This window comes from Trichosurus vulpecula, chromosome 4 (assembly GCF_011100635.1).
Source record: "Trichosurus vulpecula isolate mTriVul1 chromosome 4, mTriVul1.pri, whole genome shotgun sequence".
NCBI classification, from domain to species: domain Eukaryota; kingdom Metazoa; phylum Chordata; class Mammalia; order Diprotodontia; family Phalangeridae; genus Trichosurus; species Trichosurus vulpecula.
The window spans coordinates 305,233,090-305,260,436 of record NC_050576.1 but is presented as its reverse complement, the minus strand read 5'-3'; the positions used below and the strand labels follow the sequence as shown (position 1 = coordinate 305,260,436).

General features: G+C 39.0%; 1 protein-coding gene across 6 annotated transcripts in view; it reads right to left on the bottom strand.

Annotated features, from left to right (window-relative positions):
* The window catches only part of ENOX1 (ecto-NOX disulfide-thiol exchanger 1), a 706,159-nt gene that overhangs the window by 254,509 nt on the left and 424,303 nt on the right, over window positions 1-27,347 (bottom strand). For 5 of the 6 annotated variants that reach the window (XM_036757464.1, XM_036757466.1, XM_036757465.1 and 2 more), the window contains 2 exons: window positions 13,143-13,286; window positions 11,842-11,979 (listed from right to left, as the gene is read on the bottom strand). In XM_036757464.1, coding sequence (XP_036613359.1) covers window positions 11,842-11,979; window positions 13,143-13,155 — 151 coding nt within the window. In that variant the 5' untranslated portion in view covers window positions 13,156-13,286. Of the gene's footprint in view, window positions 1-11,841; window positions 11,980-13,142; window positions 13,287-16,971; window positions 16,975-19,551; window positions 19,563-27,347 lie in introns of those variants that run through there. The other variant, XM_036757463.1, reaches the window with a different exon arrangement.

The window sequence follows — 27,347 nt, the reverse complement described above, 5'->3', positions numbered from 1 at the left end:
ACTATACCTATCCTGTCTCTTGTCTTGGGACAAAGTTATCACTAGTAATATCTTGGGCTTTTTGGACTTGTAACGAACAGACAGATGAAACTGATGCCCAGAGAGATTAAGTCATTTGCTAAAGTCCTACAATATGTAAAAAAAAAAAAAGCAGAACCAAGTTGTGAACCCCCTTCTTCTGATTCCAAATCCAGGGGTGTTTTCTATTATATTGGCTAGCAATATGGTCTTAGGTGGGTCACTTGTTTCTCAGAATCTTAACTATATTTTCATGTGTAAATCAGGGACGATAATAGCCACCTACTTTATAGGGTTGTTGTTGTTGGGGTCAGTTAAAAGAACACAAGTCCAGTGCTTTGCAAACCTGAAAAAATTATATGAATGTCATTAAATACCCGTGATATAATGCTGGTCAAGAAGATCTGGGTCCTGGTATTGGCTTTGCTACTCAGTCTCTTTATACGTAAGATGGGAAGGTTAAGTCCTAGATGTCAAGTAAGGTAACACATGGGCACATTACAAACATTGAGAAATCACAGATCTTTCTCATGAGACTTTCTGCACATGGAAGGTTTTCCTCTCCAAAGGCATTTCAGACTCCAAAATTCTGATTTCTGCCAATAAGGTAGCAATAGTGTCTCTTCATAAAGCACTGATCAGTGCATGAATACCCACCATCAAATTTCATAGGAAATTCTGTTTTCAAGTTTTCACTAACATAAATAAAGCCCATAATCATTTATTAAACAACTATAATAGTCCAGCACCATACTGAGGACTGGGGATATAAAAAGAGGCTCACCCCTCACATTTTTAATTTCTTTTTATTTCCCTATGTTATAACCATGGGTGAGTAACTTTACCTCCGAGCCTCAGGCAAGTTTCCAAGCCTAGCCATTGTAAAAGGCTTGCTATCTGCGTTGGAAGAGGGAGGTCCCACACTGGATTATTCACAGTGCCAAAATCATAGGTCCCTGAGAGGATGCGAGATCCAGTTGGAGCATTGAGAGGAAAGTATGGAAAAGTATGAAAAAGCAACGGAGTAGGACTGGGGAAGGTATTTTCAATCATACACGTGTCAGGTTTTTAATATTACAGATAATTTTATTTTCAGAATTATAAATTCCCAACATCACACAAAACTGTACTAGAATGTAAGGTCCTTTAGGGAAAAGACTGATTTATATTTTTCTTTCTATCATCAATACCTAGCACTGTCTAGGATATAGTACTCCCTTAATAAATGCTTGCTGACTGACTGACTGATTGAAATGAATAAAACATTCCCCAGACTAATTGGCAGTGGATTTGTAGATTATACTCGCCTCTGTTCTCCTTTCCTGGTATATTTAATTGAGAACTAATTGTGCTAGCCTGCTCCCACTACGGTGAGTAAACTTCCAGGCCTGGAGTCAAGAAGATCCGAGTTCAAATCCGACCTCAGATACTTTCTATTTATGTGACCCTGGGCAATTCATTTAACCCGGTTTCTTCATCTGTAAAACGAGCTGGAGAAAGAAATGGCAAACTGCTCCAATATCTCTGCCAAGAAAACACCAAATGGGGTCACAAAGAGTCAGACACAACTGGATGACTACAACAACAAAGCTGCTACCTTCTGAAATGTGCAGAAGGCCCAAAACATCCCCTGCCATCTCCCTCATGTGGAGGGGTGTCTAAGTGTTTATAGCTTCAAACCGCATCCTCTTCATCTCTGACCTCAATTATTACCCACTGCAGCAGATGCACCTGGAACAGTGTGTCTGATGACAAAGACAATGAGGCTAAGCCACATTTCTCATTCCCTTCAGCTAGTCCTTTCTCCTTCTGTAATCTAGGCGTGATTCCTCAAAGGCTTCAAAGATTAAAGTCCTCCTCCTGTGAATCCTCCTTGACTAAGGCTTGTAGGGCAGAATGTATGATTAACTCAGCGGGGGCCCTCTGGGTCAGTAAATACACATACAGTCACACACACACACACACACACACACACACACACACACACACACACACACATACACGATCCAAAACAAAGTAAGCAAATAAAAAACAATCAGCCCATGGCTATCCTGGTAACCAAGATGTCCATAGTGCTGGTTACTAATGCAGTGCACATGATAGGCTATGGACAGTCTCTCCTATTTTTTTATGTTAACTTTCTCAGGATGTTGCCTTCATAGGCACAATTTTAGCATTCACTTCTTAGATTCTTGACTTTGGAATTCTTCTTTCAATTATTTATTGTTTCTGGCTAGCTGAATTGCTCAATGCAGTCTATCCTGCCTTCTCCATTTCACAGATAAAATGCCTGAGGACCAGATACATTTTTCAAAGCCAAGAACAGAACCCAAGGCTCTCTGACTTTCAGTCCAGTTGTCTTTTCCACTATTCCATACTATTTCACTCCATTTCTGTTAGGCCATTCAAAGTCTCTTCTGGTTGATAAACGCCTCAGACTGCTGCTTCTTCTGTTCTTCTTATAGAATTTCTCCAGAATTCCTTATCAGTTGGTCAGAGTACCATGGATCTAGAGCTACAAAGAAGCTTGAAGGTCATTTAATCCAACCTAATCAATTTAGAAAGGAGAAATGGGCTCAAAGAGGCTGCGACTTCCTCAGAGTCACACACGCAGATAAAAATAAGCCTAAATCAGGGTCTGTGCATAGAATCTGGAGAGAGATGAAATCCCAGTTCAGCTCCATTATATATTCCAAGGCAGAAAGATATCCTTGAAAAACAGTCTCTAGTGAGATTGAGTAAATGACTGAGTTGAATTAACTCTTCATGCTTTAAGGTGCTTGCTACTCAGTTTGCTTAGCTGTTTAAATTAGACAGCTTGGAAAGAATATAGTGGAAAAATATAGTGGAATCACAAGACACAGATTCAAACCCTGGTTCAACTATTTGCTAAGTTGTATTGACCTGTCTGGACTTTTAAATTTCTACATCTGTAAAATGGGGGTGATAATACTTTCACTACCAACCTCAGTTCTCAGTGTTGGGGGAATCAGATGAGATAATATTCAACAAAGTTCAGTTGAATTCAATGGAAATTTCAACCAATTAACCCACAGAACTTTCTTAAGCATTTAATATGTGTGAGGCACTGTGCCAATTTAACAACAATGTTGCTAGCAGCTACTGTGGCTGTGTAAGACCAACAATAAAAGCACACAGAAGGGCTGCCAACACAGGCTCTTTGATCTGCTTTTCTAAGAAAAGCAACTTTAAGGGGTTAACAATCTCAGTTTAATTAAACACATATATATCATTCACTTAGTTCTGGGGGAAAAGATCAGCCCCTTGAAATTCAGGACAAACAGAAATTAAGAACAGATTAACAGACAGACTTTGTCTGATTAAATCACAATGGTTACCAGAGAAGCACGGACATCTAGGTTTCAAAGCCTGGGTGACTATTTGAATGGCTTGCCCAGAGTCTTGTCACCCTTTCAACGAGTGTACCCCCCAAAATGAAATGCTAATCTTCCAACACATGTACTCTGCTCAGGGCCCTGGGGCCTCGAGACTCACCATCCAGGCTGTGGGAAAGCATATACAATCAATGACTCTCAACTTCCCAGTGCTGAGAAGCACTCTAAGACAAAAGATTCCACTTTACCTACCCCATCCAAACAAAGGCCAGACTCATCAAAGGCACTTGACAGTCTTAGCATCCCAAAAGAGAAGAGCAGCAAAAAATCCTGCTCTGATTACCATTACAGCCAGACACAGACAAAAACTGAAGACAGAAATTAAACATTTCTTGCTTTCAAGTCTCTCTATTCTACTAGGGGTGGGGGAATGGATACTGTGTGCTTTTTTATTGTTTGGTTGATTAGTCATGTCTGACTCTTCATAACCCCATTTGGGGTTTTCTTGGCAAAGACACTGGAGCAGCTTAGCCATTTCCTTCTCCAGCTCATTTTACAGATGAGGAATCTGAGGGTTAAATGACTTGCCCAGGGACACATAGCTAGTAAGCGACCAACGTTGGATTTGAACTTAGGTCCTCCTGACTCCAGGGCCAGCACTCTATCCACTGCACTGAGGAAACAGAGAATATGGACAGCTGAAAGAAACCTATAAAGGGTAATGGTGCTAGACCTGAGCCTTGAATAAGGTCTCTAAAATACTGAATCAAGTAGGGAGCACATTCCACATGTGGTTCATAGTCTACACAGATGGATACATGGATGTAAGTTGACATTTGGCTAGAATGTGCATGCCCCGGAAGGTAGTTTCTAATGAAAGAAGGTAGGAAAAGTAGGTTTGGAGTTGGATTGTGAAGGGCTTCAACTGCCAAGCTGAAGAGGACATACTTCATGGGAAAGATGTCGTTGGCACCTGTATAGAGGATGGTTTGGACAATGGAAAGATGGAAAGCTGGGAGACTGAGCCTACGATCAGAACTCAGACAAGAAATGTGAATGGTTTCCACGTGAATGAAGAAATGGGGACAGATGCTGGAGAAGTTGTGGAGGTGGAATCAGGGAGTCTTTGCAACTGGTTTGCAAGCCATAGCATACTGTGCAAATGCCAGCTATCATTATTATATGTGCACCCATGGAACATGAAAGCTTTAGTGGAGATTCCAAAGACTAAGAAGTTTGTTTGCTCCTTATCCCTGAGCATGAACAAACACCATTACCTCCAAAACACTAAATAAAAAGCATAAGTATGCTTTTATAGGTTCCAGACCGGGTCATGGATTTTCTGTATTAAAGCAGCAAGACCAACAAGCTGTTGTTGTTCAGTCATTTCAGTCATGTCTAACTCTTTGTGACCCTATTTGGAGTTTTCTTAGCTAAGGTACTGGAGTGGTTTGTTATTCCTTCTCCAGCTCATTTTACAGATAAGCCAACTGAGGCAAGCAGGGTTAAGTGACTTGGTCAGGGTCACACAGCTAGGAAGTATCTGAGGCCAGGTTTGAACTTAGGGAGATGAGTCTTCCTGACTCTGAGACCAGTGGTCTATCCACTACACTGCCTAGCTGCTCTGTACCGACAGTATCATGGTACAATAAAAATCATCAAGTGACCCAGCCTGGGCCTCATCTAAAAAATGACGGGTTTGGATTTAATGATGTCTAGGACGCTTTGCCATTCTATGAAGCCAGCATCTCCCAATGGAGAAGAAAAGAAAATGGTCATGTGCTCCATCATGGTGTGTATTGACACTCAAGACGTTTCTGTCCAACTAACCTTGTAGCAACCATTGATTTTATAGTCAAGGTCATAGAAATGGTTCAGCTGAAGGCAAGGTTTTCTGTCCATTCTCAAATGAGAGAAGAGTGTTTCTGCGACCACAGAGCACTCGGAGGACTGCGGTTTTCTGTGAAGAGGATGAGGCTTCTAACTACAGCTGGGCAGTTCCAAACTCACTAGGATTTGGTCTTACCAGATTTCCTACTATCTGTCATGACCGAGTGAATATCTACATCATGGGGTCTGCAACCCTTCAGTGGTGCTGCATCAAGCCTTCATCTCTTCATTTTCTACAAAGTAAGGGTAGGAGGGCAGGCTACTTGCCTCACCCCCTTCCCCAAACCAGAAAGAGGCCCACTAAACCCATAAGCTGAGACACAGTTCTCTGTATGTCCCTGGGGGACACTTTTTGTCAGCTTCTAGAATCCTCTTTTAAATTGCAAATGACCCTGGGAGAAATCATCCCTTAATGCATCAGTTAACACCTTTTTAGAATTTCACTACCAGTGGGTTGAGAACAAGAATGGGACACAGGAGAGGTGCCTGATGTGGGGATGGTGGGTGGGATTTAACTGGGCCAGGCAGGGAGTGTTGAGAGTAAAGAGAGAGGCACTAATATAATTAGAGGAGGGGGATAGTCCCGCATACACCCACTTTGACCACTTCACCATTCTGTGGAACCCCCACCCCATCCATGTATGCCTTGTGAAAAGATCTTTTTTAGTTTATTACTTCAGGCATGCATAGCAAAGGTTGTCACATCCACATGAATAGGGCCTGGGCACCTACAAAAGCCGATTCCTCCTCTTGCCATGTTGACTCTGTCCAAAAGACTTTTTACTCTACTTCTCTTGACATCTCATCTCCCCCTCCTTCCCTCCCCTTCCCATTCTGAGAGTTCATAAAAATGAAGGTGCTTTTTAAGCAAGAGGCCAAAGGCAAAAAAGGTCTGATGCTTCTGCTGGGAAGCTGTATGCGTCTTATTTTCCAGTGGAGTTATATTCAACTGAAATCCTGTTAGTTCTGTATTTCATTGCTTCCAATTCTGTTCTTTTACTTGATTGGATTTATGCAGTGAGCCTAATTCATCTCTGTTTTCATGATTAAAAAGCTCCATTTGGTTGCTACTTTGTATGAGACTTCCTTTTTTTTTTTCTGGGATGCTGAAACCTACCCCCCTTTTCTGTATCTACGGCCCTGCTAAATCATATTCAGGGACTTGAAAGCCAGATAGCCATCACTAATTCATAGCAGTCTACCTGATACCACTAATCTCCTCCTGGGTATTCTCTAGATAGTAAGAGTCCAGTATCTCTGGATTCCAAACTCTAAGCCCAAGAATCTTTGGGAAGAGCCCTTCACTTCAAAGAGAATTTCTAACAAAGATTAGAGTCACAAAGAATTAAATATTTAAATCCATTTTCTGGCATTCAACTTCATATAATAAAATTCTCCTCTGAAATACAACCAAAAGTGAAAAAGTTCTAACTAATGATATTTATTTATATTTCAAAGATGGTCCAAAGCCAGCACTGGTCCATGGCAAAATGTGAAAGAAATGCTGAGATGGGAGTTAGCAAGCAACAGCAGAAAGTTCTGGATTTGGAACCAGAGCACGGGGTTCAAAGCCCCGCTTTGGAACTTACTATCTATGTGACTTGAAGCATCTGGGGATCAGTTTTCTCATCTGTAAAATGTGGAAGTTGAAGTAGGTCAAGGATTCTTAATCTGAGGTCTGTAAACTTGTATGCTTTTCAAAAATATATTTTGATAATTCAATATCACTGATCTCATTTGTACTCCTATGTATTTTATTATGTATTTTAAAATATTATTCTGAGAAGAGGTCCATAGGCTTCCCCAGACTGCCTAACAGGTCTGTCACAAAAAACAAGTTTAGAACCCCAAACAAGGTAAATCACTAAAATTTAAATCTATGGTCATATAAGGTTTTTCTTTGGCCCTATTCCTTCTGACCACTTTTCTTTGCCCTTTATTCCCATACAGAATGCCCGTACTCCATCAGGAACCTAAAGAGCTCTATGACCTCTGCCCATCTAGTTACCCAGGGAAGAGGAGACTAGATCAACTCATCCTGAATGAGGCAAATGGGACTGAATTGTATGAAGGGGTGTGTGTGTTGTGGGGGGGGCGGGTAACATTTCACAGGGTCACAGGAGACAAGTGATGCAATTCGAAGGAATGAATCAATAATAGTGAAATTTCCAGGGTTAATAGGACAAATACTTTTTAGTAGAGGGGCTTCCCTAGACAGAAAATAGGTTCTATCTAAATACAATGAAAATTCATGCCTTAAAAATAAAGTGATTTGTTTTTTTCAAATATGACCATATTCTCTTCTCCTTGCACCCCTTACACCAGAGTTGCATTATTAAAGGGCATTCTTTCGGATAATTTTCAGCCCAACTGTATTATATGAATGCATGCATGTAATGCAGAGAATCCATAATGCAAGAATGAGCTATTACAAGAACACAAAATGCCAATGAATAACAAGTGGAAAGAAAGGATACAGAAGCAGAGAAGACATAACGCAATTATTAACAAGAGTCTCTCTTTACAAATGAAAGACTTTGACATTTGCCCAGATCAAAAATTCAATTTTATAGCACCAATAGATAAGAGATTAAATTGTGTATAGATAACATCAGACTGGTATTTAAAAGGTTAGCTGCGTTTAGAATTGATTAGTCACTGATACCAAACTGCATACATGATGATCTGAGAAAGGAAGACCAGAAAATGGAATCACTTTCACTGGTCTTGTTTCACACATGTGTGTATGTTTATAGGTCTAAACACATGCATGTCTCTATGTATGTGCACATACACACATGTGTATATGTAGGTGTGTATACACACATATATGTATACTATATATGCACATATTGTGCGTGTATGTGCATGCGTGTGTGTGTATATATATACATTTATGTATATATGCAAGACAATTTCAACAGGGAAAGAAGAAAGTATTGTTCCTATGGTTCACAGAACATCGCATATACACAGGATATGACATAGTATTTAATAATTAAACATCTTTTGGACAGGGGATGAGAAATTAAAATTTATATTGTAAGACTAAAAGATCAGTACTATAGAAATAGAAAATGCTAATGTATGTGTGTCAGGAGGGGACAGGGAGGATTCACAGTACGGTATAGAACGACAAAGAATTTTTATTCTCCATCCCACAGTAAGGAAAGATAAACAGAGCTTTTTTGGTGTCTTTTCCTTTCTTTCCTTTTTAAAGATCTGATGAAGAATATCTTTATAGTAAATGCTTAAGCCAAGCATTTCCATTGATGCTATTATCCATGGGCAGTAGTTATTCAAGGTCAAGAAGTCCCCCTTGAAGGACTTCACCTTTGCCAAATACCGTGTATTGAGAATTCTTGCTCAGAGGCTTAATAACTATTTTTGTTATTTTGAGGACGGCTTTCTAAAAACACTTTAAAATTCCTAGAACCATTCTTGCAGACACTCAAACAGAACCAGCTATGGTTGACTGTGTTTCCACATGGTCTTCTATCAGTGATTCAAGTAACAGAAGAAAATTGGGATGGTCTGGAAGGTACTTTCCTTTCACTAATAAAGGTATGTGATTTTTTGTCAGCAAGGACAATCTTTTGAGGCAAGATCCTAAAAAGTAGTAGAGGTTCCAGGCACGCCTCTGTATAAGAGGTTTTTATCCTGGGGTCCCTGACCATCACATCCATGTATGTACATATGTGTAGGTGTACACACACATATACATGTATCACATATGCACATATACATATATACATATGTATGTATATGTGTGTGTGTGTGTGCGCATGTATAATCAGTTTCCCTTGTTAATTCTATGTATTTTATTTTAAAAGCATTTTTCAGAAAAGAGATTCAGAGGCTTCACCAGCCTGCCACAGGAATCTATGATGCAAAAAAGGTTAAAAAACCCTTGTTCTATCTGTCATTATCAACCAGTCCCTGATTCATGAACTGGACAACTGAATATATCATGGGATGCTGTAAATAAAAAGCAGTGACCTACCTCAATAATTCTGAGTCCATTGGCAAAAGTTACATGACCTTGCCTTAGCCAAAGTCATTGTGCAATAAAATTCTTAATTTGTCATAACATCTCTGGGGAAACCCGCCTGTAATCTAGTTCTACTATAACATTTCTCCTATGGAAATAACTATCCCTTGTCTTGTCATTCCATCTAACATTTTGTTTTTGAGGAGCCAATCAACAGGCTTAGATGAGCTCTGGTTACGTAGAACGGGACCAACTATAGACAATGCTAAAGATAAAGGACTGTGAAAAGAATTCCATCCTGAGATAGCATAAAGAGTTCCATTTTTTAAAAACTTAAACATATGTCATTAGATGGCATCAGAGAAAGCTAGGCTACATATAACAAAACTAGGAGGTCTGGGAAATAATGAAAGAGTCAAGTCGGACCCCAAAAGGTTCAGAGACAGTTTAAGCAGTTTGGCTAATACAGGAGATAGAGAATGTAATTCAGTGCAGACACGGTAAATCTTCTATAACGAGCAGGGCTGTAATTCTTTTCATGGTAAGTTGTTGGGAAAATCATAAATTGGTCATGGTTAAAACGTCAGAAGTCTCAGAACCATAGGAAAAAAATAATGAATTGTTGAGGATATGGTTTACTCCAGAAGACACAAAGTATTCAGGGAACAGAGGGGGAGTAGAAGAGGTTGGGAAGATTAAAGTAATTTCCAACCCATTAATATTTCAATTAGGAGGCTGGAAAAATTTGGAGGGCAAAAAAGAAAATCCCCACTTACTAATTCAATGAAGGAAATGTCTGGAGAGATTAAAGGGCCTAGGTGACATATGTCAGAGGGGAGCCCCAACCATGGACAAGTTCATCTGTAGATGCTAAAATTGGGGAGAGAAGAAAGCTATGGACTTACTTGTACACTGGTAGTGTGTACAAATACACACACACACACACACATACACACACACGGATGTCCTAAGGATGTCCTTAGGTCATTTTCGCAGATCAGACAAATGGTATTTTTTGTACTACTTCTGCCACTAAGGACTATCTTTTATATAGATTATGAGATGCTAAGACAAATAAACTAATTTTCTTTTTCTTCTCATCCTTTCTTTGCTTTCTTTTTTCCCTTCTTTCTTAATGCCTTTCTCTCCTCTCTTTTCTCATCTAATTTCTCTTCTCTGAACATTATTTCACAGCATCAACTTAAAAGGGAAATGTCCATTTTATAGACATTCCAAGCTATTAGAGCACTCTTTCCAAGGGCCAATGCTTTAAAAAAAAGAAGTAAAATTTTTCTTGAGTTCTATATCTCTTTTTTTTAAGATCACCCAAGCCACATCTGCAGCTTAGAGTAAGGAGGCCTGCTGGTCGACAACTTGATAATTCCTCACAAGGAACTGACCAATCAGTGCACCACACATGCCTTGGACATGTGCCTCCTTGTCATACTTGTCCCCACACAATATGAAAAGAGCTATACAAAGACCTCTGGCAACTTGAATAGTTCTGCTAGGGATGACTTCTGGGTTGGCATAGAATAGCCAGTGGAGGGAGGAAGTGCTCATAGGACTTTCAGATACAATTAAATAGTGAAGCAACAATTTTCTATGCATTAGTTTGGTCTCCTCGAGGATGTGTAAAATTCTTGAGAGCATGAACTATGTCTTATACTTGCCCCCTGAAGCTCACATGGCACAAAGAACAGAACTAGGCATAATAAGTACTCAGTAAATACTGGAGGAATTGAGTGAAGATTTTTTTCCTTTTTTTTTTGGCAGGGCAATTGGGGTTAAGTGACTTGCCCAAGGTCACACAGCTAATACATGTGTCAAGTGTCTGAGGTCACATTTGAACTCAGGTCCTCCTGACTCCAGGGCTGGTACTCTACTCACTGTACCACCTAGCTGCCCCTTTTTTTCTTTTTAACCAGGCCTGTATCAGGAAAGAGAGATCCTGGCAAGGAACTTCTTTTACCATTGTAAATATGCACCTTCTCCAGATCTTACCACCATGGAACATAGAATGATTTTCCCAGAGTCACACAATCAATATTTGGCATAGGCAGACCCAGACCCAGATCTGCAGAGGTCTGCTTAAGCATCCACTTAAACAATGCTGAATTCTTCCTAAATGGAAAATGTCTATAGCATCTTTGTTCCAATATTCTTTACTGCAACTAACTTGAAAGAATGAGCCATGACTATAGACAACTACAGACCCACAGGGGAAGGTGGATAAGGATGTGATGCCGTCATCAGAGATGGGGAGGCGGGGGGATGGTAACTCAAGACCTCTATCTGAGAAACAACATTGATTGGGGGCAGACCAGTGTAGTAATGAGATACATATTCTCTGACAGAGCCAAGACAAATGCAACATAGCCATAAACCAAAAGCCAATCTCAATGTTGTGGGGGCACCGTTGATAAGACCAATAATCAGGAAATGGCTTCTTTTTTTCCCCAGCCACATTCCTAGCTCTTGTCAGTCCCCATCATCACCTCCTAAAATGCCAGTGATGACACAAGAGATAATAGAAGCTATATTCACTCCTCTGCACCCTCCAGGGCCTTGCAGAAGAAGGCTTACCTGACACAAGCTGCTGGCCTGCCAGGCCCACTGGTACCATCCCCAAGTTATTCATGGCGGTTGCCCAGGCTGTTGGATCGGTGACAGACATGTTCAGCTGTGTCGTATCAATTGCTATACTTCCCAAACCATCAGCTGCTGCGGGGGGAAAAAGACAATAACAACAGCAAACAAATTATAAGTTGGAGTCAACAGGCAAGAATGTTTGTTTTAAAGGAAATTATGTTTCCAGAGATGTGAGGCTTCATTTACCACATCCCCACACCACCAAAAAATAAAGCACTGTAATCTACAGCAACACTTTCCCCAGACATAAACATAAAGAGTTTCTGAATGCGTTCTGAGAGGGAACTTAATGACATGTAGTTTATATTATACACAACGAGCTATTACTGAGGCACCCCTGGAAAAGAGGAGAAAAGCACTTCCTTCTCCCGGTGAAACAACATTAGTTAAGTTACAGGGAAGCAGTCGTATTTAGCAAAAAAAAAAAAAAAATAGCAGATTCGAAATTCAGAAAACCCAAGTTTTCTTTCCAATATCTGCCATCTGGGGGAAATCAATGCGACTCAGGGTCCTCATCTGTAAAATGGGAACACCAGGGCCAGTCCTATATACACTTCATCGCTTCAGAGTATTGCTAGGAGGACCAGCTAGGATAGAGCATATGAGTTATTATGATAAGCAAAGTGGAGATACTCTCTCTCTTTTCTGAAGAAGTCGACTCAATTATCAGACTAAAAATAAAGACACTGGTTTGCAGACATGTATTTTTGGAACAGGTGCTTCTCAGTGACTAAGAGTTTTACAAATAGTTATCAACAATAAAATTTTGTTCAGAATATTTCATTTAAATTGGTCCAATGCCCTTTTTCACATTTTTTTTAAATCAAAGCTCCCTCTTCTTCAGACTCCTCATTTCACTACTTTAGGGGAATACATAGAAGAGTGGTCTCCAAACTCACCCCTTATCAGGGTCAAAGAGGGAAGTAGAATTTTTCTACTGGTATTCCACTGGTAACTTCAACTTCACAAGCAAAGACTTCCATGACCACCTTCTCTTTCCCCCAAACCCATATCACTTCCACCAATTTAAAAGGGGAGGGGAATAGAAAGAAAAGAAGCTAGGTGTGTTCAAGTTGGTTTAATCCTAAGTCTAGCCTTTATGAGACCCACCACCTGATTTCCTTTAGGCCCCAGAGAACATGGACCGTTACTTATTTTCATGGCTAGGCAAACATTCCCAATGAAAGCCCTATGATGGTGTTGCTAAGGTGTTCTTGGAAACCACTAGTATTTACCTGCAGCCATCATTTGTGTGAGTTCCTTGGGCCGCTCTTTGACACTTTCAACTCCACGCTCATCTACTATTGCATTATATACACCTGGAGGTGCAGGAGCCCTTTGGTTAGTATGTGCAGGGTCCACAAGGAGATCATCAGGCTCTACAAAGGGATGAAAAGACTGATAAGAAACTAAATCCAGCCTCCTTCAAGGGCATAACCACTGTCTTTTCAAAACAAACAGCCAAATGAAAAGAAACCCACTTCCAGGCCAGATAGCACTAGTAGGAGCCCAGTTGAGTACCCCTCACCAAGGGCTATCCCATCTATGCCCTGTGCTAGATTGATGAAGAGTACCATTTGTGAAGATGTCAGGCATCCTGCCTCCAGCTCACAAGTCTTTACAAATGGGGTCTTAGATGCAGAAACTCTGCAGCCTTCTCTATGTACATAGACATCAATTGAGTGGGCTGACCAAGAATTTAGCTTTTATGTTAAGAACTAAGTCACCCTGTAAGTTTAGAGGACAGTTGCCTGTAAAATGTATTTAAAGATGAAAAGAGCTAGAAAAATATAAAAAAAAGAAAAAGAAAGAAAGAAACCACTCTAAAGCATCATGGAGTACAGAATAGACAGTGGATTTGTAGTCAAGAAGACCTTCATCCACATCACACCTCTGAAACTTACTAGCTGAGTGACTAAGCTGCTTATACTTTCTCAGTCTCATTTTCCCCATCTGTAAAATGAAGACAATAATCTCTACAGTGCCTACCGCACAGGGTTGTTGGGAGGCTCAAATGAAATAACCTACATAAAAACAACTTTTACAGACTTTAAAGTGGAAACTAGAAAATGAGTGAAAAGCAATATTAAATAATGCCAGATCCTGAATAAAAGATGAGAATGTTCCGTCCTAAAAGGTTTTGAGTCTATCTGGGAGCTATGGAGATAGCTTTGTTTTTCAATAACTGTTGGAATATCCTTGTAACCTCGAAGTAATTTGACTTAGCCCAAATGTTCTTTGAATTTGAAATATATGTGGATATATTTTGAATGGTTCAAACTAGAAAAATAATCATGTCATTTCAAAAGAGTGAAATATATGGCATATTAAGTGGCTTCAAGCCAACATTTGAATGAAAATATTTATCTTCCATATTAAGAACCTTTTTTCCCTCCAAAAGTAAATATGCTGCTAATTAATACCAATGTATTCCTGAAAATTAGCCACTACATAGTCTGTCTAAATACTAGTTGGCCTTGTTGGTATGCCTCTTTACAGAATGGTGTATCAGTTTATCACAAGAATATCTATCACTTTGGTAGCAGGAACTTGTGGCCAAGAAATAGAAACATAAGATTCACCTGTTTGAGTGGAAGTTCTAAAGTATACTGTGTGAACACAGAAAAATTCCCAAACCTTTCCCACTGTCTTGATGAAGTTGCAAGCAGTATTGTCTCAACTAGGAGAAAACGTGAGACATTTAGAGTTTCCTCAAACAAGCTGCCATCAAGATGAACTGTCTTTATCCATACAGCAGTTCACTGTGATAGCAGATTGTACTCAGTATACATATTTTACACCAGGCAATTAAACTCTGCTACCCGTGTGACTCTAGGACTCATTTATATATTGTGTATCAATTAACACAGGCAGTGACTGCTATCAGACAAAGAGACTCCCACTACACAAAGTAAATTTAATTGCAGAGGAAATGGTGTACGTAAAATTCTACCCTTCAGCTATCCACAATGCCACCAGGATCTGTATTCTGCCCCAACAAAGCCTCCTCAGTTCACTCCTGCTTGAACCTTTACAGAATACGTAGAGCCAAACAGACTGAAATTTGTTCATTTAAACTGCCCAAATATTCCTGATGTGAGAGCCCTTTCATTTGATCATCTCAAGGTGACTATTTATCTTACTTATTTCTCAAAATAGGAATGAATTGGCCAGCTTCCCAGTCCAGGAAGCTAGCTATATTTGCACCCAAGTGTGCATACATCACCTTTTCCCTCGGTCCAACAAATCTTCAATTGTGAAGACTCAAAAGGCTTTGCAGCCTTGGAGATCAGCACTTACCTGATTACCTTTGTAGCCTTTAGGACTAAAGTCCAAGCCAATCACCATCTTGTCCTACATCTGCCATTTTCAGACAGTGCTTTCAGAACAGTGTTCGCTTTCTACTGTGCAAAGTACTATGCCAATGGTTGGCATTTTCATGATTAGAGCAATACAAAGGGGATTGGGCCTGGAGTCTCCTAGACAAGAGGACTACTTGAAATATAGAATAGCTAGGTGCCACTTGATTTTCTGCTTACTGGTGTGTGTATGGGCTAACTCAGCTCTCCTCCTTGCCCATCCCTTTTATAGCTTCACTGAAAAGAGTATTGGACAATCAAAAGTCCTCAGTGTTTAATCGTGGCCACATTCCTAATGATCTCTGATACCCAGACCATTCACTTAGCCTTCCTCTGCCTAAAATTCCCCTAGTGAATAATTGAGGGAACTTACATGACAATCTTTCATACATCCTCCATGGCTTGGGCAATGATTTTCAAATATAGTCTTATGAAAGACTGGGATTTCTTCAGTCATATAAAGGGGTATCCTGAATTTTTTTAAATTCAAAATTAAATTACTTTTCTTCTAAATGGGAGTGCATGACATATATCGCTAGGTGTAGGATAGGATCATTGGGTCATAAGGCCCAGGGAAGTTAAGGTGACACTTTAGTAGGACCTATGCCAAGATCCCAAAGTAGTAAGTGGCAGAGGGACTCCATTTGAACTCAGGCCCCTTAATGCTAATGCCAAGGTTCAGTTTGTTGTATCGGGCTGAGAAATTCAAACCAACAGGTCTACAAAGTTTGGGAATCATCGGCTTTGGAAGAAAGGTACTACATTTAATAATATTGGCTGGTAATTAGTGAAATGTTCCCCTCCCCCTAGTACATCGTTTCCTTCTGACTGAATAACTAATTTGTTATGCATTGTCATTGTATTATCTATAATAGCTAACATTGATAAATCACTTTAAGGTTTATATACCACTTTGTAAAAATGTATACGTGTGTATGTGTATGTGTATATATGTATCTTTGAACACACATACGCATGTGTATATATTATCTTTGACTACACAGACATATATACACATGTGCATCTATAAATATATAAGTATATACAAACATACATATACACACACATATACACATGGATAGATGGATAGATAGATATGATCCTTATCAATTACTTCGTGAAATATTATTTTTCTGATTTTACAGATAGGAAATCAGAGGGTGAGAGAGGTTAAATGATTGGCTTTAGGTCACATAGCAAGTAAGTGTTTGAGATAGGATTAGAACTCAGATCATTCTGACTACCAGACCAGCACTATATAAAACTGTCTCTCCCATTACTAATCAGTACTGTTTATTAATAATAAATAATTAAGATTTATGAAGGTCTCAGTTTTCTTATTTCTTAACTAAAAATGAATCTCATATTCCTAGGAATATTTACTTACATTATTGAGATGTGAGGAGGTTAAATTAAAGTTTATAAAGGATTCTGAATATAGTAAATGCTAATTATTATTACTATTTCATTTTTGGAGTGTAGCTTTTCCATTAAGATACCCTGGGATCCCTCTGTAGTGGTGGGTAATTATGTAATTAATTCTGAAATAGTAAGAACCACATGTTTCCACAACTAACTGCATGCATGCCAGCACCCTACCTAGCGAGGTGATGCCTTGGCCTCTGACAAAATGTTAACTTTTCTTTGTCCCTTTACAAAGTCATTTGGAAAAAAAGTCTGCCTTTGATTCCCTGTGGTTACCTACCTTCTGAACCACCAAAGCTTTTTAAAGAATTCTTGATTGTTAAAAAAAAAACAAAAACATTTATGCCATAAATGACAGCATTGTTCAGTGGAAACATCCTTTCCCCCGCCCCCAACTGGATTTAGAAGACTTGGGTTTGAGTTTCAGTTCTGATGCTCATTGGTTGTATGACTTTAGAAAACTCACTTCTCCCAAGCTGAGTTTTTTCTTCATTAAGATAGGAACGATTCTACTTGTATTACCCACTTCAGAAGATTGTTGGGCAAAAATGACAACAGCAAAACTTGGAAACCTCAAAGTATTGGATAAATGAGTTGTTGTTATCATCATTATTATCATCATAGATGTAGAATCCAAATATCGTTAATTCACTTGATATTGGAAACTGCCCTCTCTTTGTATGGCGGAAGAAGCAAGCACAATACTTTGTTAGGTAAAGCCTGTAGCCACAAGACTTTCCACCACCCAACCCAGGGCTCAGTTCCTTCAGGATATTCCCAGTCTCACTTGTGATATATTACTAACCAACACGTTTGTTGTTGGACATGACTGAAACAACTGAACAACTCTTCATGACCCTGTTTTTTGGGGTTTTCTTGGGTAAGGTACTGGAGTGGTTTGCCATCTCCTTCTCCAGATCATTTTACAAATAAGGAAACTGAGGCAAACAGGGTTAAGTGACTTGCCCAGGGTCACACAGCTAGTAAGTATCTGAGACCAGATTTGAATTCAGGTCTTCCTGACTCCAGGGCTGGCACTCCATCCATTGCACCACCAAGCTGCCCCACTAACGTGCTTGCTTACTTCTTATAAATAGTTTAGATGCTAAATCTCAAGTTGAAATGCTGCTTTAAAGAGCAATATACAGATATTCCATAACTGTCTGGGTTGAATAAAGCCCAATCAATTTATATGCTGATTTCCTAGTGGTTTATTTTAGTCCCAACCCAGGTCTCCACAGAAGTTCAATTTTGTCATTTTGTTATAGGGTAAAAATGACTGTGGGTTTTCAGAGGCTACCATAAGTTCTGGCAGGTCTACCAAAGTAGGAAAGTTTCAAATACGTTTGAGGCAACAGCCTATTCTGTCATTGGAGGACCAGTATACCCAAATGGCAACAGGCTCATAACGATCAAGTTGGCCACTAGGTAATGAATTCATTGTCCATGATGATCCATGAGACAAATACAGTTACCAGATGGCCCTCCATTCTGGGTATCCCGCTTTGTCACATGGAGTTAAATGGTGGAATTATAGAAAAGAAGAGAGAGGGAATTAATTGTTTTTAGACTGCCTAACTACTTTTATTTGATTTGCTGGGTACAGTTAATGCCTGTCTCACCAATGACAACACAGTTTTGGAAAAAATGAATCAGATAGATAGATAGACAGATAGATAGATATTGATATTTGTTTAGTCATTCAGTTGCATCTGACTCTTCATGACCTCATGGACCATAGCATGCCAATACTGTCCATGGGGTTTTCTTGACAAAGATAGCAGAGTGCTTTGCCACTTCCTTTTCCAATGGATTAAGGCAAACAGAGGTTAAGTGACTGGACTAGGGTCACACAGCTAATAATTGTGTCAGGTCTGATTTGAACTTAGGTCTTCCTGACTCTAGGCCCATACTCTATCCACCAACACCTAGATGCCTCCTTATTGATATAGTAGCATATTAAAACCAGAAGCCATAAAGAAAAGCCATAAATAGATGCATAATATCAAAACTGATTATAAAAGAGAAAACAGAATTACATTCACTATGTCCCTCAAAGCAACAAAAAAACATTCACATGACATATAGTCATCTCACTCTACAGTAATTACTTGTATATATTGATTCAAAGTTTGCGAAGCACTTTATAGACATTTGGACCTCACAACAGTCTCAAGAGGCAGGTATTAAAGATATTATTATCTCAATTTTACAGATAAGGAAACTGAGGCTCACTCAAGCAGTTAAGTGATTTACTCATAGTCACACAGTTAGTAAGTACCAGAGATAATATCTGAAACTAGGGCTTCATGACTCTAAATCTATTTCCTATGTCAAACTGTCTCCTATAAGCAAGATTAGTACAAGCAAAACAGAGCAAAACGAAACCTACCACAAAAATAATTGCAGTCTTTGAACCAACATCTATCGTGGAGAAATAAGGTGCAGAAAAATTATATCAAGTAGTTTGGCTCCTCCAAACCAAGCCAACACAAGCCTTGATGGATGGTGACTTCTTTGTGAAGGTAGACACAAGGACAATATGAATGTATGTTAAAGATAAAGATAAGATAAGATAAAGATAAGAGTCTTATCTGTTGTTCAGAAGCCACATGTAATGATAAAAGCTTTATTTAAAAAAATAACTATGAAAAATCAACATTTAGTGGCTAGATATAGCACATACCAAACACTACCTGAAAAAGCAAAAATGAATGTACTTTAACAGACAAGAAATAACTATGTGCTGTCAAATCACTAATTAGTTGAAGCAAAGGTTAAAAGCAATAAGAAACTGGAAGAAAGGATACAGGTGAGAAGACACGATATCCTGACCCATAAGAAGTCGTCACTGGCTCACAAAAATGGCAGCAGGGGAATAACATATAGTGCTGTGTCCAGCCAAACACAATCACTCTTCAGTCAACCAACAAGCATTTCTAGAACACCTACTATATGCCAGGCCCTAGGGAAAATGCTGGTGATCCAAAGAAAGGCAGTCTCTGCCCTCAAAGAGCCTACATTCTAACAGGAGACTACAAGCAAATAATGCACAGACAGGTAAATGGAAGGCAGTCTCATAGGAAAGGCACTAAGGGGATAAGCCAGAGAAGCTAGGAGATGGAGGGGATGAGGGACTCCAAGCAAAGGAGACAGGCAGTGTAAAAGAAAAGAATCTGGAGATGAAGTGTCTGTTGAGTGTGAGGAACAGCAAATAGTCTAATGGTATCTCAGAGTGAATACTAGATTAGTAATCAGAAAGAACATTGGGGTCTGAATCTTGGCTCCGCCATTTTAGTGCCCGAGTAAGTTTAGGCACTTAAGATAAAGTCAGGACCTAAACAAATACGTGGAGAAGAAATTGTATGAAAGCTAGTCCTTGATAAAAAGGCACTGGGGAATTGATTTTCAAGACATCCCAGGGAAGGAAAAAGATTCAACAAGAGAAGAAAAGAACAGATATGTTTTATTATACTGAAAGGGCAGCTGAAGAGAAATCAGTAATGCCTCATCTCTACAAAATCTTTATGAAACTATATTCGTGAATATCTATCTATCTATATATGTGAAAATATATACATGTATATCAAGGATACCTTTGATGAAAACAGAAGAAGGGAATAGCCAGTCTTTTGAAAATAATGGTCTTAATGGATCATTATCTCTGTAGTCATACAGTGATGGAATCAGAAAATCTCACAGTTGGGAGGAACCATGGGAGCCATGTACTACAAAACACATCTAAACCAGAATCCTTGTGACTATTTTGGTCATTCCATCAATCAGCAAGCCTTTATTAAGGACTTACTATGTACCAGGAACTAGGCTAACTAGGAGCTACAAATGGAAAAGTGAGATGGACCTTGCTCTCATTGAGCTTACAATCTGTCTAGTGGGGGATACAATGAGATCACTTTGCTTGAAGATTTCCAAGGAGACAGTACCGGCCACCTCTTGAGGGAGTTCATTCCACTTTTGCTCTGATGACTAGGAAGTTTTATTTTGTATCACACCTGGATCTGTGCTTTTGCCAATTCCACCTGGAGCCAAGCAAGACAAGTCTAATCCTTCTACTTCCCGACACTCTTTAGAGTTATCTTGCCTCATTCTGTTATCTGAGCTAAGCATCCTAGTTTCTTTTGGCAGATTGTCATATGGAAGACTTTCAGGACTGTCACAATCCTCCACCTCTTCTGGACATTCTTCAGGTTATTGGTGTCCTTTCTAAAAAGTGGAACCTAAACTCAACACGATAATCTAGATGTCATAAGGGCAATATACAAGATGAGTATCATCACCATAGTCCTGGACACTATGACTCTCAATGAAACTCAAGTCTGCATCAGCTTTCATTTCTACTTCAGCAACTAGAATCTTTTTAGTGATCAGCACTGGATCCAGAAAAGAATATATTCATGTTGGTTCTCCAACCTTTTAAAGGATGAAATCATTGTCAAAGCAAATCAAGAAATTACTAGCTGCTCTGTATGTGTGAGTGAGAAAGATAAAAAGAAGATAAAGAAAGAAGAGGAAGAGAAGAAAATGGCAAAGGAGAAGGAGATGGAGGAGAAGGAGAAAGAGAAAAAGATAAGAAGAGAAGGAAAAACAGGAGGAAAAGGAGGAGGAGGAAGAGAAGAAGATACAGAAGGAGAACAAAAAGAAGATGAAGAAGGAAGAAAAGGAAAAGAAGAAAGAAGATGAGGAGAATGAGAAAAATAGGAATAAAAGAGAGAGAAGAAGGGAGAGGAGAGGGACCAAGGGATAAAGAACTTTAGCAAATGTCCAGATAATTAAAGTCCACTTTTACTTATATACTGTGTCTCACTACCTCACTTATGATTAACTTTTCAAACTCTACTATATTCTTTTTTCTGTCCAAGTGGCCTCTAGTATATTCTGATAATAACATCATTTCTATTTCTGTCTCCATTAAGTTTTTACCCAAATGTTCTCCACAATACTTACCCGTATAGTTCTGGAATTTTTCACATTAGAATAACTTCTTGACATTAATGCCTCTTTTACCTGTCCCACTTACTTTGAATGAGGCATAATATTCCAGTGTCACAGTCTAGTCATGGGTCTCATCCCACAAGTCCTATCCCAAGTCACAAATGTATGACATTAAACACAATTGCTTTTTTGCATCATGCTCTCATGTTAATTTATTTGCTCATAGTAGTATAGACATAGATTTTATTACTGGCTCCTTTCTTGGATTTGCTCTTCTGTGAATTTCTATTCACCTCTACTGTTTTCTACATCTATTCTGTGGCTACTCTTTACAATACATAGGTTTTCCTCAACCTTTCTAGTCTGAACACCTTTGGATGGGATTAGCAGAACTCCAAGCACATGGTAGCCTTTTTTTAAAAAGATACAACCAATAAGGCTAGAAGCCTGTTGTTCCTTTATTTTAAGCCCAAGGACAGAAATCTAAAACCTCATTTTCAGACACTGTTTTCTTTAAATAGTTGTTCCTTTCTCAAATCTGCCTTTCCTTCCCAAAGCTCTTAACTTCTAAGGATAATATTGTAGAAAATACCACCACCATGTTCTGGGGATCTTCAGTTTCTTGAGCAAGATTGATCTTCTTTAGGAATACTTCCTAGTATTCCTGGAACATTTTTATTTGTGACTACAGGATACTCCAGAAGCAGCAATCGTTCTATGGTCTGGTAGCTCTTAGGAGGTTATTTTTGTCACAGTCTTGAATGCTGTAATGTTAATTGGATATGAAGATCTTCTGTGCCCATTGATAGGACTCATCTGGAGCCCATTAAGGGAGGCTTGCTTAGGGGAGGCTTGCTTGTAGGAAGGCTTTCACACCTTTTGGTACTAAGTTGATTAGGCACTGAGTCACAAGAGTTATAATGCCTTCTGGCTCTGAGAAGTGTATATATAGTCTGAGTAGGTATTTTACTTTGGGGGTTTGCTTATGAGAAGGGTCTTTTGAGATTCTGAGTAGCCATATGTTCAGAGCTCCCCAACTGCTCAGATGTAAAGGCTCTCTCGATCCAGTGGTGTATCTAATATGTATAGCAATATTGCTTTGGTTCAGGCAGTTAAGACCCCTGTCTGTTGGTTTTTATGCTTATTTTTCTGCTTGCATTTTCTCTGACATTCAGGGAGCTGACCTTTCCCCTAAACTAGTGAATATAATCAAAGAAGATTGTTGACCTCTTAAAAAGCTATCTTTCCTAGTAAAGCAGATCAAAGAACCTGTGCTAGCAGGCCATCCTGGGTATGCTAACGTGCTTGATATATGAGCTAGAAAAGAAGCAAATTTCTCTAGTGTTACCAGGACTACCAAAAGCTTCCTCAGTATCCCCATCAGCAGGGAGCCAGCAACTCCTACTCCTTATCTGACCCATTCTTGATGGTATTTCCCTGTCAACACAACTGTGAATCTGTATGCTGTCATTCCTTAGAGACCGAGCATTTCTCTTTAGAATATACAACTCCCCTCTTCAAGAAGAGACTTGCATTTATTCCTTAGCTCCCAATTTTCAGCAACCCCTTTTCCTCAACCCTTTTCTCCTCTAAGTGATATTCTTTTCCCCTTCAACCTGCTGAGAGGTCAGGATTTGTGGGATGCTTCATTCGATCCATTTTCTTTTTCATTCTCCCACTGAAGCCATATTTCAGTTTTATTAAAGGAACACTTAGTTCTCCCAGATAACCTGGAGAGTACAGAGGCACTTCTCGAAGCTCTTTACTGTTTCTTCTAGGAGGAAGGCCGGCCTACAGTTCGAGCATAAATGGCACTAACATGGCTGTGGTAATAGCCTACACATCACACACTCTTTGCAGGTCACGGCAAAACCTGCTCTGTTCTCCATGCTTGTTGTAAGAAAGTATGAAATCATTCTCATTTGGCCAGTAGCTCCCCTGGAGAAATGCTATTTGATTAGGAGGCACAGAGAATATGAGACTTGGCTACATGTGCTGTTTGTTGATGTTTTTGAAAGCATTTAACATGTCGGAGAAAAGCTCAGCCTTAAAGGTTCTCCTCCAACATGGTGTCTCCTGTGCATATGGTAAAAATATTCAAGGTTTCTTGATACATGTGACCAAACAGGTAACTTTGTTCAATGATCCTCTGAGCACAACAACAACCAAGGCCTGAGACAGGAAGACATACGCTTTGCCAAAAGAGTTCAATAGTGTGATGGAGGACATTTTGTGCAAAGTGTGGAGAAAAGGAAAACTCCTTGTAAATAGTGAAGTTCTCAAGAGGCTCCCATGAAGCAGGGTTTTTAACCTGGGGTCAGTGAACTTTTTTTTTTAAACATTTTGATAACTGCATTTAAAATAATTTCTTTTTAAAAACTAGGTTTTTTATGCATTTAAAAACAATATTCTGAACAGTAAATAGGCTTCATCAAATTGCAGAATGGGGTCCATGATAGAAAAAATGGTCAAGATTCACTGTTAGGAAATACCATTTTGCTAATTATTTCAAGCCTCCAAACCCTGTGGGGCCTTGCCAATGAGACTGAAGATTATTTTAAAAAGATTAGATTAATAAGAAAAACCCAATGGATAAAGAATGCCTACAACCCAGATTTTGAAACACAGAAGGGTAACTTAAATGAATTTGTCCATTGGTGTAGCTGGACAAATGAGCTAGGTCCACAAGGGAATAGAAAGAGGACAGCAGCCTGAATTGCCTTTGAGAATTCGTAAAGTATTTTTAATGATACCAATCTGCTTCCTGCCACAAAAAAACCATCTTTTAAATCACAAATAGTCTTCCAGTGACACTATAAGACGTGTGTAACAAGTTATCAACAATGACCCGTACAAAAGAAATGGAGTAAAAGGCTTTACTGAGGACATGTGTGACTAGAAAAGAGGGTTGACCAATCGTCTATCACGAGTAGAGGATAACATGGAAGTTCCAACTGTTGCCATAGTATTCATGAAATATTAAAAGACTCAAAAGAAGGCCTCTACCACTTGGATGAGTCTTCTAGGAAAGATTTATAGAATGACACGGGGATGGGAAAATACGCATATATTGTGATCTTCATCGATGGAAGAACTACCTACATAGATTATAACCATAAATCAATTACACATGCAAAAGGCTAGAAAAAATGGAAAACAGCTCTGCCAAAGGTCAAATTATTTCTTTTGTAATACTCCCCTTTATAAGATGCAGTCTAAGACAGAATTTAGCATTCAATGTCATAATCATTTTAACAAGGGGATTTATATTTAATTTTGAACTGGATTAGACCAGCCTTTCAAATAGCTTTTGAAACTCATCCAGGCTCTTAACAATTACATTTGACCCAGACAATCTGCACTGCCCTTTCTCATACTTTCCAATGCAAACTCCTCCTAACCCTTGCAAATGCTCCCCAGATCCCAACTGTGCCAGTATCAGTCACACCTATAGGTGTACCACCAACATAAGATTTCCGTTAAAACCAAACAAAAAGTAAATTGAAAGGAGAAGTAGGGCACATTCAATTTAGTTTCAGGCCTCCTGCCTGATTTTCTTTGGCCCATTGCCTGATGTCCTCTGAGCCCTAGGCACATGCTTACTTTCATGGATGAATAACTTTAGTGAGTGAAGCAGGTTACCCATCCCTCATAAAGACTCCAGGCCAAATGGGGCTTCAATTGCTTCCCTCCAATATGACACCAGGTCTGGTATACAAACATGTTTTCTGTTTCAACACCCAGGGATCCTTTTATGTTTTTCAGAAACTATTCATTTCCACCTACAAATGGTGCATATTTATAGTCAAAACAATCCTAGATTCATTCAGAGTTCCACTCTTCATTCTAGTCCCTGAGAAAATGCCTCACTTTAGTCTGTAAGGGAAAAAGAACATGATGTCTTTAATGCACACAAATAGTTTTCATTACAGAAGTGAGTCTTCTATAGGAGCTAAAGATGGTATTGTCCTGAAACTACTCTAAAACATCCGACCCTTTTAAAAGGGAGAAACAAAGTACTAATGTAATTTTAGAGAGAAAATGTTGTGTAACTTTAAGTTGTGTTCCAGGTAAGGTGCAGAAGAACCATGAGGTATTCAAATAACAAGAACAATTTGTAATTGTTTAACAGGACAAAATATGGAAGTCCAATTAGTCCTGGGGTAAATTAACAGTCTTATCCTAGGTATAAAAGATATAATTTAAAAGAGTCTATGTACCAGTATATTTACTCTAGTGACCAAGATTTTTGTATCACTTTCATGTTCACAAAGCACTTGATATATATTATTTCATCTGAATGGCACAAAAACCCTTAGTAAGTACTACAGGTCTTATCTGCACTTTACAGGTTAGAAATTACAGGATATTAAGTGGATCTTTAGAGTGGAGAGTAGAAGATTCAATTGTCTTCCAATATTTGAAGAGTTATCATGTGGGAAAATGGGATGAAATTTATTCTGTTTGGACTAAGAAGATGGAGCTAGGAGAAATTGGTGGAGGTCACACAGGAACAAATTAAGTCTGGATGTCAGGAGCAACATCTTAACAATTCTGTTGTTGTTCAGTCATATTCAACACTTCACAAAGGAAAAGCCTCGCACTCTATCCATTGAAGCACCTAGCTGCCCTCCTAATAATTAGCGCTAGCATTAAATCATTCATGGTGTTGGGCCTGGAGTCAGAAAGACTCATCTTCCTGAGTTTAAATCTGGTCACAGACACTTAGTAGCTGTGTGACCCTGGGTAAGCCACTTAATTCTGTTTGCCTCCGTTCTCTCATCTGTAAAATGAGCTGGAGAAGGAAATGGCAAACCACTCTAGCATCTTTGCCAAGAAAAGCCCAAATAGGGTCACAAAATGTCAGACGTAACTGAAATGACTGAACAACAATTACATTGTGTATATCATTTGACCTGGAGATCCCACTGCTAGGTCTATACTACAAAGAGACTGAATAAAGAAGAAAAGGATATATATATATACATACATATATATATATACACATACACATATATATATAAATATATATATTTATTATATTTATAGTAGGTCTTTTTGTGGCAACAAAGAATCAGACACTGAGGGGATTCCCATCAAATGGGAAATGGCTGAACAAGTTGGGACATATGAATGTACTGGAATATCATTGTGCTGTAAGAAATGATGAAGGGAATGGTTCCAGAAAGACCAAGAAGACCCGGATGAACTGAACCAGGAGAACGATTTATATACTAACAACATCATTGTGAGGAGAATCAACTCTGAACAACTTAAGAGCTATGATCAACATAACGACCAAACACAATTCCAAAGGACACATGATGAAACGTGCTTTCCATCTCCAGATAGAGGAGTGATGAAGTCAAAGGCTATTTTCTTTCTTTCCTTCCTCCCTCCCTCCCTTCCCTTCATTCCTTCCTTCTTTCCTTTTTTGCTCCCTTTCTTCCATACTTCTTTTCTTCCTTCCTCCCTCTCTTCTTTCCAACTTTGCTCCCTTCCTTCCTCCCTTCCTGGACATGGTTAATATGGGCACTTGCTGAAGACAATCTATACATATGTATATACATACATACATATATATATATATGTGTGTGCGTGTGTGTGTGTGTGTGTGTGTGTATACACACTATACATATATACACACACATACATAGTGTGTATATATGCATATATATATACACATATATGTGTGTGTGTGTG